We start from the raw sequence: 13,187 nt of genomic DNA, 5'->3' as shown, positions 1-13,187 counted from the left end.
TGCCAGCCAGCCGGCCAGCACATATCAACACTAAATGTGCCCATGGAGGTGTGCAATGCTGTGTACCACAGTATTTTTTGCCTAAGGTTATCATGCCGTCAGAATCTTCCACGTGCCCATGCCCAGACAAGATCAAACCCAAACTGCAGTGTGTAAAAGTGAAAGGGGCCAAACAGTGTAAGGAGGAATAACGTTTCTGGGTAGCAGGGTAGAATTAAAATGAGGCTGATGGAACAAAGATGAGACTTTGGTGAGGTGAAGTGGCACCGCTTTGATCTAGGTCACAGGCCTCTGAGGTACAATGATAATTCCACTGAGTTCATCAGGTCTAAAGTGGTGTTTATGGGCTTTAAGGACCTGGTCTAATGAACCCAAACCCTCTCAACCACATGGGAACACCTTCTGCTATAATCCATTTAGAACATACAATGCAGTTTAGTGTACAGCTCAATATAATAACAGGAAATACAGGCTGTGTATATATATATATATATATATATATATATATATATATATATATATATATATATATATTATATATATATATACATACACACACACACAAACACAAGTTTTTGAAATGAGAACTTATTCAAAAATTTTATTTACAGATTTGTAACAGAAGCATCAAATTAACATTTGATACCAAAGGTTTCCCACTTTGTCTCTTGTTTTCCACACAGTTCAGTAATTGATGACATGTTCAATCCACGCTCCTCTTCTTTGGATTACAGCTGCAACATGCACGTTGAAGTTTGTGATGACATTGCCACACATCTCAAGAGGGATTCTCTGAATCTCTTTTTCATTTTCAGGAATGATTAGGCTTTAAGAATCATTTATTAAAACACAGCCATAGAGCTCTTACAGATTTAAAACTGTAAAAAATGTTTGATTTATGATATTTTTCATACAGGTTTTTTTTGTTCAATGAACAGATTTAAAAATGAAATGGTCTTAAATCGCTAATATAATTTTTAATGGGGCCATATTGTGTCAAATCACATTTTTTCTACCTTCTACATTTTCATGTATTTGATATTTAATGTTCAACATCTCCAAAGTTCCACAATTCCATGCATGTTTTCACAGATATTCTTATTTAAGCAGAATTTGTGACCAACACAGCTTGTTTAAGACCTCTGTGACATATGTAGCAGAAATAACCCCACCTCCAGATGATCTAATTTTACCTCAGATTATTAAAAGACCACCCACTCAAGCCCACACACACACTTTCAGAAAAAATAAGTGAAAACTGCTACATCACACACACAAAACACCACCTTAATTATGTATGTATGTACATGCGTACAATAAAAAATAAAGGTCCTTCTTATTCTTCTTAATTAAAGTGACAAAGAAATGTTGAAAACACACTTTGTAGTGCAGCAACAAATCATGCCGAGTGTGTTCATGATGCACCATTTTTTGCAAAGATGACAGATTGACAACATCTGAGGATGAACATTTTGGTATTTGTGGAGCAATAGTTTAGAAATTCATTGGTGTGTAATAATACTGAGCAGCAGATGGAGATCTGTTTATGGCAAAATACAGAAATTAGTAGAGGAAGACCTCGAGGGCTTCCAGCATCCCCATTAATCTGCCTTGTTCTAGTTTCAGGATTTAATAAGGCTGCAGTCCCCACAGGCTTCACACAGAGCTCTACAACACAGAGTTCATGCTGGCAAATACTGCCATAGACCTTACCTGGTCATGGTAAATTTCATGTAACTTGACAATGTTTGGGTGACCATCACAGAGCTTCAGGGCTGCAATTTCCCTCTGTGTCTGTGCCTCCATCCTACAGAAAACACAAGCAGGAGGACAAATTCCAGTCACATTGTTTTAAAAGGTGGCAGTGCACCAAACTCCCTGTCAAGTCACTCTAATGTCTTGGTATCATAAGACACGAGTCTTGCGAACCTCCAATTCAAGGAGGGAAGCTGACATTGGACGTGACTTGACCACTTCTGCAATGGTTTGTTTGGGACTTTCATTTTTTGTGCTGCTGGCTCTTAGGTGCTAGAATTTTCTACAGTTTCAGGATAAAAGCTGGGCTATTTGAGGTCAAAAAGTAGAAGATTCCATTAAATCACAAAGTAGAACAGAAGTTGGTAGTTTTAATAATTGTGAAATAGACATCAGCTATGGCAAGAATATATATACTAAAAGTGAAGTGGCTTCTGTGTACGTGTATGCGTGCGTGGGTGTGTTTGTACAACTTCAATCACGGACAAACGGAAGAGCTGACATTTGCTGTTTTAGTATGCTTATGTATTTTGGGTTAAGGATGAATACTACCAAACCAAACACTGATAAGACTAATATTTCTGGAGAAACTACAGATATTATCTAACAACAGTGAACAATGGATGCTGATAATTACATTCTGGACTCACACGCCATTCCAGCAGGGGGTGGTAAATCATCTATATATTAAAAGTGAAGTGGCCTCTGTGTACATGCACATGTGTATGTACCTTTGATTATGGAAAAATTAGGGAGAGCTGACATTTGCCGTTTTGGTATGCTTAAGTATTTTGGGTCAAGAATGAACGCTGCCAAAATGGAACGTTGATAGGACTAGTATTCTTGGAGAAATTGCCGATAATATGTAACAGTGAACAATGGACATTGATAAATGCATTCTGGACTCACATGCTATTCCAGCAGGGGGCAGTAAATCATCTATATATTAAAAACCAAGTGGTGTCTGTGTATGTGTATACTGTATGTGCATGCACTGGTGTACACAAATATGTATTTTTTTAGCACAATATAAATCTTGTTACTCACAAGGTAGGCACTCAGGTTATGCTAATGTCAGGCACAATGTCAGTGCCTTGACATCACACCATATGCTACGCTAACACCAAGCGAATAATAAAATATATTACATAAAGGCTGTAACTTTACAAAAATAAGGGAACAGTGCTACGACACAGTGACAGCATTTACCAATTATGAATCAGAATTAGATCGATTAATTTAGAAGGAACTTGGAAAATATTTCTCTGCTCTAAGAAAAGACTCATGATTCAATTGTTTATAGCCAAATTTATTGGCTGTGATCATAATAAAAAAATATTTTATTTATCAACTTATATTTCATAAATAATATGACTAAATAAACCTATTAAAATATGTATTATACAAAATCTGATAAATAGATGGTACAAAGACATTGACGCCAGCGAGCAAAGGGGAGTTTACACAGGGACTATTTCTACTGGCATCTCAACATGCCAGTAAACATGTATGTGTTGCATGGATTTACCCAGTAACATTTGTACTTATGAGCCATAATGTACAGTGGAGGAGTTTCCATGAATGTAAGTTGTCATCAGATTTTAAATAGTTTTGGCATCAAAACCTTTGATCACATCTTATTTAGAAGAAAGGATTTGGAATAAACTTTTCCTTGCAGAACTATATTTATGAGTTCAAATATCTGGGAGGACTCTGAGTAGAGCCGCTGCTGCTTTGCATCGAAAGAAGCCAGCTAAGGTGTTTCAGGCATCTGGTAGTCTCCCTAGAGACATTTTCCAGGCCTGCCCTGGTGAAGACTCAGAACAAGCCAGAGGGATTTTACCTCCCAGCCTTGGGAAGGCCTAGGGATTCCCCAAGTGTGGAATGAGCTGCCACTGTCACTCGGACCCAGATAAGGAGTAGAAAATGAATGAATGAATGAATGAATGGTGATGTGCACAGAGAGCAAAAAATACACACCGGCTCATTAACACAGGACAGCTACTTGTCTTCACACTTGAGAAAATAAAATATTCCTATTAGTACTTCACAGATTTCAACAGATTCTCTTAACCCTGAGGGTGGGAAAAAAAAGTGGTGTTGAGATGTAAATGAAGTATGGCAACATTTGGATTAAAATCATAACTGATAAAATTAGAATTTACATGTGCAATGGGGTCATTATGCGGTCATATTGTACCAAATATATATATACGAGGTCTCTTAGATAATAAACCGACCCTTTTATTTTTTTTTTAACTATATGGATTTGAATGACATGCGATTACACCAATCATGCTTGAACCCTCGTGCGCATGCGTGAGTTTTTTCACGCGTGTCGGTGACGTCATTTCCCTGTGGGCAGGCCTTGAGTGAGATGTGGTCCCGCCCTCTCGGCTGAATTCCTTTGTTTCACACGCTGCTCGAGACGGCGCGCGTTACTTTATCAAAAATTTTTCTGGACCTGTGAGGAATATCCGAGTGGACACTATTCGAGAAATTAAGCTGGTTTTCTGTGAAAAGTTTAACGGCTGATGAGAGTTTATGGGGTGTTTCTGTCGGTGTAAGGACTTCCCACGGTGCGAGACGTCCTGCAGCGCTTCCAGGCGCTGTCGTCGGCCTGTTTAGAGCTGAAAACATCCTAATTTAAGGCTTAATTCACCCAGGACATCGTGAGAGAACAGAGAAGATTCAGAAGAGGCTGGCATGAGGAATTTATGCGGACATTCCACTGTTTAAGGACATTTTTTTAATGAAAGACGTGCGCGCAAATTCGCCGAGTTGTTTCCGTGACGACTCGGCAAATCTGTGTGCGCCGCGACAGGAAAAACACCTCCGTGTTGAAAACCATTTGTAGAATTCAGGCGGCTTTTAATGGCTTTCAACAAGTGAGTAACTGAGAAATTGTTTAACAGCTTGGGCATGTTCCAACTTGCCCGTTAAGATTTCCAACGGAGGTGTTTTTCCTGCAGTGACCCCCCGCGGTCGGGTCCAGCCCGACATGCGACTCTGCCCGCACGTTCTTTCATTACAAAATGACCGTTAACAATGGAATGTCCGAATAAACTCCTCATGCCGACTTCTTCTGAAAGTTCTCTGTTCTCTGATGACTTACAGCGTCAACAGAGCCTGAAATGTGGAAGTTTTCAACTTGAAACGGCGAGACGCTGCCGCCTCGAAGCGCAGATCGCCGTCAGGCGCCGTGGACCGTCCTTAAAGCGACACTACCAGACCAAAATCTCTCATCAGCCGTTAAAATTTTTACCGAAAACCAGCTGAATTTATTGAATGGTGTCCACTCAGTTGTGCCTTACAGTTTTGAAAATTTTTTTATCAAACAAAGCAACAGTCTCTGAGCCATTCCTAAACAATGAAAAAAATCGACGAGCGGGTGGACGACTCCTCACTCAAAGACTGCCCACAGGCGAATGACGTAACCGACAGGCGTGAAAAAACTCTCGCATGCCCACGAGGGTTCAAGCATGTCTGATGTAATCACACGTGATTCAAATCCATATGGTTTTTGAAAAAAATAATAAGGTCGGATACTTTTCTAATAGACCTCGTATATATTTTTTGCCAAACTTAAACATTCTAAAAGGTCACACAATTCTGCTATACTACATACAGAAAGAACTCTAGATTTTTGAGAAATAAGTCACAGAAGCACCTCTTAAATTTGTGAGACCCACTGCCAAAAAAAAAGATAAAAAAATGAAGTTTAAAATTGGCTGTATTTGTTATACAGTATATTTGTACATTTACAACTGTTCTAAAAATTTTGAAATACATTTCACAGTATTCATTAAGCTTTAACAACTGGAGAAACAGAATCACAGGAACATACAGTACACTGACCATATATCACAGTTGCAATGTTTGCCACAATAATCACAATATGACTGATCAAATTGTACAGCGCTAATTTGTTTTTTGTTGTTTTTTTTGACTGGGCACCATTAAAGAATTACAACAAAAATTTCAAAGTGGCCAAACATCACAGCTGAGTTATTTTAATCAAGTCACCTGTACAGTTGACAGCCTAATATTACATTTTTACATCTGCCAAGCTAAAGTTGCATTGTTGCTTATCCAATGAAAGTCTCAACATCACACAGAGCCAAAAACATATTTGCATTTCTAAACATGTGAGAACATAGGCTGTGAGCTAGTACCTCTTGCTGACAATTTTGACTGCATATTTCTGTCCAGTCTTCTTATGTGTACACTTTCTACAGATGGAAAAGCTCCCCTCTCCCAGAGCACTGTCCTTCAGCTCCATCTCATAACACACATAGAAAGGAGAGTCCTACAAAGAGAATCAACAAAAAAAAAAAACAAGCTGTCTGGTCAAATCTATGTTCTACTTAAGAGGCCTCAACAATAACTGAGAATTACTTTAATGAAAGGAGGAAGTGGGGGTCGCAGGATCACCAGTTCAAATCCTAGTCAGACCGGGGGGGGGGAAATCACAGGCCCTTTGGCAAGGCCCTTAATCCCAAATTGTTCCCAGTGTGCAGTTGAGCACCTTGCATGGCAGCATGCTGACATTGTGTGTGTGTGTGTAAGAATGTAATGCATCAATGTAAAATGCTTTGAGCATGAAAGTGCTATATAAAATGCAGTCCATTTTCGATTTTTAGAGGACGAACTTGACATTCACAGGATGATGCTAAACTGGGGAAGAATAAAACATTTTGTTTATTGTAGAATGAGCATTGCTATAACACATACTTGTAACATACTTTAAAATAAAAAATGAATTTGGACTCATCTAAGTATTATGTCTAAGTATTATGAAACTTCACTCACACCTCTGTTAGGAATACTGTAATGTAATCGTATATTATTCTGCTACGTTGCCCGTAGAAATCAATCAACAAACAATTTGCACAACTTTCAGTTACAGAGACACTACAGCGGCAGCAACCATACAGCAAAGATGGTAAGAAACTCTGAGAGATCTAAACAGACTGCTGTGTAATGAATGGAACCACACTGCCATCTAGTGGATATCCAGTGTGCGTGAGTGTGTATTTGTGAATCAGTAGGCATTTGTTTGTGGATCTGTGGATTTCGCGAAAAGAATGTCTCAAAATTACGTCACAGAGGAAAGCGATGAATGCATGTAATTGTGATCCACAAATGCTGAAACTCAATTCACAAATACAATTTCCAGTTTTACAAATGTAAATGTTCCTTTTTTTTTCTTTTTACAAATTAAGTTTTATATTTGCAAATACAACGTTATTTGCAAAGACCAATTTACAAGTTACAAATATGAAATTTGCATTTGTGGATTTCTGAACACATTTGCAAATCAATGATTATTTGTAGATCACCCTGTGTGCATTTACAAATATTAATGAGGCAATTTTAACCCCATAGAATGAGAGCTGTATTTTACATTCTCAACGTTCTGTAGGCTTTAACCTGAGCAACATGAAACATGGAAAAAAAAGCTTGCTGGTAGAACAAAGTCAGTGTAATAAAACAAAAGTTGGCAGTTTATTCTAGTGTCTTTATTTGAATGCATGTTTTTTGTTTTCATCATTAAGTTTTAATGCAAAAATAGTCCTATACAGTAGACCTATATTCTTATTTTGGGCATGATCCAAATATATACTTGATCGGTATCGGCCTGGATCGGTATCAGCAGATCAAAATTTCAGTGATTGGTGATCGGCCTAAAAAATCCTGATCGGTGCACCTCTAGTTTTGTGTATTTTATGTTTATCCATTTTCTCAAATGTATGAAGAATGCAAAAGGCATACGCAATCCTCTTGCTGTGTTCTGTTAAATCTATTTGTGTACCAAAAGGGTAGCATAGAAGTGGTGTAGTACAGTCAAACAGTAAAAGCTTACATTATTGAACTGATGTGAACTTTATTTTGAAGATCACTCAATGAAAACTAATTGAACTAGTTTTCTGACTGTGACATAATATCACACAGCCAATAAAATACTGACTTTTTTGGAATTTTGAGCAGAGTTGGATCACATCTAAGTGCTACTAACACTGTACATGGTGTTGTGTTCTATCTTGACCAACTTTACATACAAGCAAAAACTAAAATGTACTTTTCATGCAAATTCTATTTAATATTTCAATATTTCTGTTGATCAATGAAATAAGCTAAGGCGCTGTGAAGGAAAAACAATGTGTAATTAAAAAAGTATGAATTTAAAAAAAGGCATTAAAATGATCCATGACAGACTGCATATCCAATACACCAATATGATAACAATATAGTTTATGGAACAGCCTAAAATAAAACCAACACAATGTCTCTGCATTACTGGGCACATGGGAAATTGTAGACTGAAAATTTACAGAGTACACTTACACAAGTGCAGTACTACTTTGCTCTAAGAACATTTTGATGCACAGACATACATGTATTCCTGAATAAATATAATTAAATAAACAGGCCATATCATACAAACTGAATCTAAGTGCAGTATGAAAAGAAAAAAAAAAAAAACAGTTGTACGATGGACAAGGGGAGGAAAAAAAAAAAACTGTCTCTGACAGCAGCCATTAGCTTAAGTGTGTTTGTGCAGGCGGTTCCAAGTGCATTCATCTTACCTTCATCATGGCACTGCGGGCCACCGCAGCAGAACCCGGCCTCTCAGAGCCTTCACACAGCTGGACAGGATCATCCATTACCACATTCCTCTTGAACAAGATGGAGGGAGCCATGAAAGAGTAACCCTATGTACATGCACACGCACGCACACACACACACAAACACTGTTTACATTTCATGTGGTTTTAAATTGTGGCCTGGGGAGCTTTAAGTGGAAATGCAGCATCCACTGCTACAGCTGAGATTGGAAAATACTATAGTGCCAACATGTCACTGAATACCACTTTATCTTCTGATGGTTTTAAATTGTGTAAGACTTTTTAAGAATTTTATGAATTTACATATTTTATATAAGGCTTTAAATTGTGTATTTTTCCACCCTGCAAATAGTTCCATGTTAAGCAAGCCTGTTAGCCCAACAAGAAGTCCAACTCTGCTAATTAATGAGGGACACTGGCTGTCCAGCTGTTCCTATTGTTAGGTCAGTCATTTAGAAAGTATCACCTGCCTAATTCCAGCTGGGAGGAGCCCAAGGCATTAATCTTGTTCTTTTTCAACCCTCCCCCCGCACCCATACACACACAGCTGTGTGGTATGTAGCATGTAGTGACAGCAGTGGCTGGACGGAAGGATGGATGTTGCATGAATGAGATGCCCCAAATTGCTGGGCTTGAATATTTGATTGCTCTACTGTGAAATTATATCTTGGCACCCTTAATGCGATTTTAATTTTGTTTTGTGAAGCACCGTGGGAGAGCAAGTGCACGATTTAAAATTGGGATTGCTGTCGTTATCTCAGAGATTGCTAGGCTTGCAAATTATAAAGACCGCAAAATTTCAGACTGTGTGAATGGCAGCTGAGAGCGAAAAATGCCAAGATGAAGTTGGCAATCAAAGACTGAAGGCGTAACCAAGACAGACGTAGTGATGCTCTCGCAGTGTAACCTTTTATTCCGTGAGAGAAGCCCGTTAATGGATCCATTGATCTGCAGAGCTCAAGGATTCAGAAGGCAATCAGAGTCGAAATTTCATGCAATACATCAGACAGCCATCAGCTGGCAAAGAGATGTGGGCCATATTATGGTTCAAAGCTACATCAAAAATAGTCATTCACATCTGTTACTTCAATAAAAGCTGCATATGGCAGCAATTATGTCAATAAAAGGAGAGTTAGTTAATTTGAATACCAATACACACAGACAGACTCATGTTGACTTACAGCAACCTTTAGAGAGCATTCAAAACTTCACTTGATTACTTCAATTGCTGTGGAGTATGTCAAATATAGTCACAGACAAAAAATGGATAATGTATAATATGATTTTTCATCATGTCAACATTTTACACAGTCTGCAGCCTTAACTCAGCAAACATCAGCATAAAAAAGCAAACAATGTAAAATGTTGTCCTGTGTAAATGACCTGCAATAAGGATAAAAGCATAGTCCCATCTCTTAAAAACAAAACATGAGCCATAACAAACAAAGCCTCATTGTCTAACATAATTTCTCTCCCACCTGGAAGATACGGTCACAGTTCTGAGGCAGTGCTGCAGGGGAGTACGTGGGGTCCATCTCTGTGAACTCATCTGCAAAGTTGCTGACATCCAATTCATCCCGAATCACTGGCTTGAATGGGGCAGGAACCTTTTTAGCTGCCAAGTCCTCCCAGTTAATTTTCTAAAATGAATTTAAAAATGTGGTCAGTCTCAGCCACTGTTAATACATTTTATACTGTATAAATGCACAGGGTTCCCAGTAGTGATGCACAGCCCAAGGATTCTGTTTTTTAAACACCTGCACCCACCCGGCACGTCATGAGACCATCCATACTGCCTGACCTGCACCAATAAATGACCCGGAAAAAAAGCAGTAAAAAAAAAAACAAGAGCAAATGAGTCTATGCTGCAATGGAATTGATATCATTTAGGTCAAATACAACCCCTGGCAAAAATTATGGAATCACCGGCCTCGGAGGATGTTCATTCAGTTGTTTAATTTTGTAGAAAAAAAGCAGATCACAGACATGACACAAAACTAAAGTCATTTCAAATGGCAACGTTCTGGCTTTAAGAAACACTATAAGAAATCAAGAAAAAAGATTGTGGCAGTCAGTAACGGTTACTTTTTTAGACCAAGCAGAGGAAAAAAATATGGAATCACTCAATTCTGAGGAAACAATTATGGAATCACCCTGTAAATTTTCATCCCCAAAACTAACACCTGCATCATATCAGATCTGCTCGTTAGTCTGCATCTAAAAAGGAGTGAACACACCTTGGAGAGCTGTTGCACCAAGTGGACTGACATGAATCATGGCTCCAACACGAGAGATGTCAATTGAAACAAAGGAGAGGATTATCAAACTCTTAAAAGAGGGTAAATCATCACGCAATGTTGCAAAAGATGTTGGTTGTTCACAGTCAGCTGTGTCTAAACTCTGGACCAAATACAAACAACATGGGAAGGTTGTTAAAGCGTCAAGACAGAAAACTTAAAGCAATATGTCTCAAAAATCGAAAAATGTACAACAAAACAAATGAGGAACGAATGGGAGGAAACTGGAGTCAACGTCTGTGACCGAACTGTAAGAAACCGTCTAAAGGAAATGGGATTTACATACAGAAAAGCTAAAGGAAAGGCATCATTAACACCTAAACAGAAAAAAACAAGGTTACAATGGGCTAAGGAAAAGCAATTGTGAACTGTGGATGACTGGATGAAAGTCATATTCAGTGATGAATCTCGAATCTGCATTGGGCAAGGTGATGATGCTGGAACTTTTGTTTGGTGCCTTTCCAATGAGATTTATAAAGATGACTGCCTGAAGAGAACATGTCAATTTCCACAGTCATTGATGATATGGGGCTGCATGTCAGGTAAAGGCACTGGGGAGATGGCTGTCATTACATCATCAATAAATGCACAAGTTTATGTTGATATTTTGGACAATTGAAAGGGTGTTTGGGGATGATGAAATCATTTTTCAAGATGATAATGCATCTTGCCATAGAGCAAAAACTGCAAAAACATTCCTTGCAAAAAGACACATAGGGTCAATGTCATGGCATAGGGTCAATGTCAATGAGCAGATCTGATTTGATGCAGGTGTTAATTTGGGGGATGAAAATTTACAGGGTGATTCCATAATTTTTTCTTCAGAATTGAGTGATTCCATATTTTTTTCCTCTGCTTGGTCTAAAAAAGTAACCGTTACTGACTGCCACAATCTTTTTTTCTTGATTTCTTATAGTGTTTCTTAAAGCCAGAAAGTTGCCATTTGAAATGACTTTAGTTTTGTGTCATGTCTGTGATCTGCTTTTTTTCTACAAAATTAAACAACTGAATGAACATCCTCTGAGGCCGGTGATTCCATAATTTTTGCCAGGGGTTGTATGATTTCTTACTTAATCCACATTTTAAAAAGCATAGACACAGGTAAAAACAACAAGGATCTGCACCAATTGCAGAAGAATAAACAGACAAAAACAGAGGAATATAATACATGAAAGAAGAACATAAACATCACAAAAAATATAAAATGTATAAAAACCACAAAACACAGAAAAGAAAATAAACCACGTAATGCATCCAGGTGTGCTTGTGATACTTGTGTCCATATAGTATTTTTTCAGGGGGGAAATGCACTGAGAGAGTGCTCAGAAATACTTTATCCCAATGAATTCAGCATTTTCAGTCGGGAAGAACCCTGAACGTGGGATATGTTTCAATAACAATAAGAATAAACAGCTAGCAACTTGCTTATAACAGCTTATAATATACAGCAATAAAAAGTACTCACCCTTAGCAGGACTACATCAGCTGTCCAATCTGCACTCACAGATTAGTTTTTTGTCTCTGTTGTGATAGACTTTGTGTGACGAATCATTCGACCATAGACAGAAACGGAAAAAAAAAACCTTCTACTCAACAAAAATATAAACGCAACACTTTTGGTTTTGCTCCCATTTTGTATGAGATGAACTCAAAGATCTAAAACTTTTTCCACATACACAATATCACCATTTCCCTCAAATATTGTTCACAAACCAGTCTAAATCTGTGATAGTGAGCACTTCTCCTTTGCTGAGATAATCCATCCCACCTCACAGGTGTGCCATATCAAGATGCTGATTAGACACCATGATTAGTGCACAGATGTGCCTTAGACTGCCCACAATAAAAGGCCACTCTGAAAGGTGCAGTTTTATCACACAGCACAATGCCACAGATGTCGCAAGATTTGAGGGAGCATGCAATTGGCATGCTGACAGCAGGAATGTCAACCAGAGCTGTTGCTCGTGTATTGAATGTTCATTTCTCTACCATAAGCCATCTCCAAAGGCGTTTCAGAGAATTTGACAGTACATCCAACCAGCCTCACAACCGCAGACCATGTGTAACCACACCAGCCCAGGATCTCCACATCCAGCATGTTCACCTCCAAGATCGTCTGAGACCAGCCACTCGGACAGCTGCTGAAACAATCGGTTTGCATAACCAAAGAATTTCTGCACAAACTGTCAGAAACCGTCTCAGGGAAGCTCATCTGCATGCTCATCGTCCTCACCGGGGTCTCGACCTGACTCCAGTTCGTTGTCGTAACCGACTTGAGTGGGCAAATGCTCACATTCGCTGGCGTTTGGCACGTTGGAGAGGTGTTCTCTTCACGGATGAATCCCGGGTTCACACTGTCCAGGGCAGATGGCAGACAGCGTGTGTGGCATCGTGTGGGTGGGAGGTTTTCTGATGTCAATGTTGTGGATCGAGTGGCCCATGGTGGCGGTGGGGTTATGGTATGGGCAGGCGTCTGTTATGGACGAAGAACACAGGTGCATTTTAT

General features: G+C 38.8%; 1 protein-coding gene across 1 annotated transcript in view; it reads right to left on the bottom strand.

Moving 5' to 3' along the window:
• rps6ka5 (ribosomal protein S6 kinase, polypeptide 5) overlaps positions 1-13,187 on the bottom strand; it is a 57,196-nt gene that overhangs the window by 11,296 nt on the left and 32,713 nt on the right. Inside the window, exons 9-12 of the mRNA XM_034195426.1 lie at positions 9,863-10,024; positions 8,346-8,471; positions 5,931-6,064; positions 1,714-1,807 (exon numbers count right to left, since the gene is read on the bottom strand). Of these exons, the coding sequence (XP_034051317.1) occupies positions 1,714-1,807; positions 5,931-6,064; positions 8,346-8,471; positions 9,863-10,024 (516 nt within the window). The remainder of the gene's footprint in view (positions 1-1,713; positions 1,808-5,930; positions 6,065-8,345; positions 8,472-9,862; positions 10,025-13,187) is intronic.

The sequence above is a fragment of the Thalassophryne amazonica genome, chromosome 19, assembly GCF_902500255.1.
Source record: "Thalassophryne amazonica chromosome 19, fThaAma1.1, whole genome shotgun sequence".
NCBI classification, from domain to species: domain Eukaryota; kingdom Metazoa; phylum Chordata; class Actinopteri; order Batrachoidiformes; family Batrachoididae; genus Thalassophryne; species Thalassophryne amazonica.
This window is presented reverse-complemented; position numbering and strand designations above follow the sequence as displayed.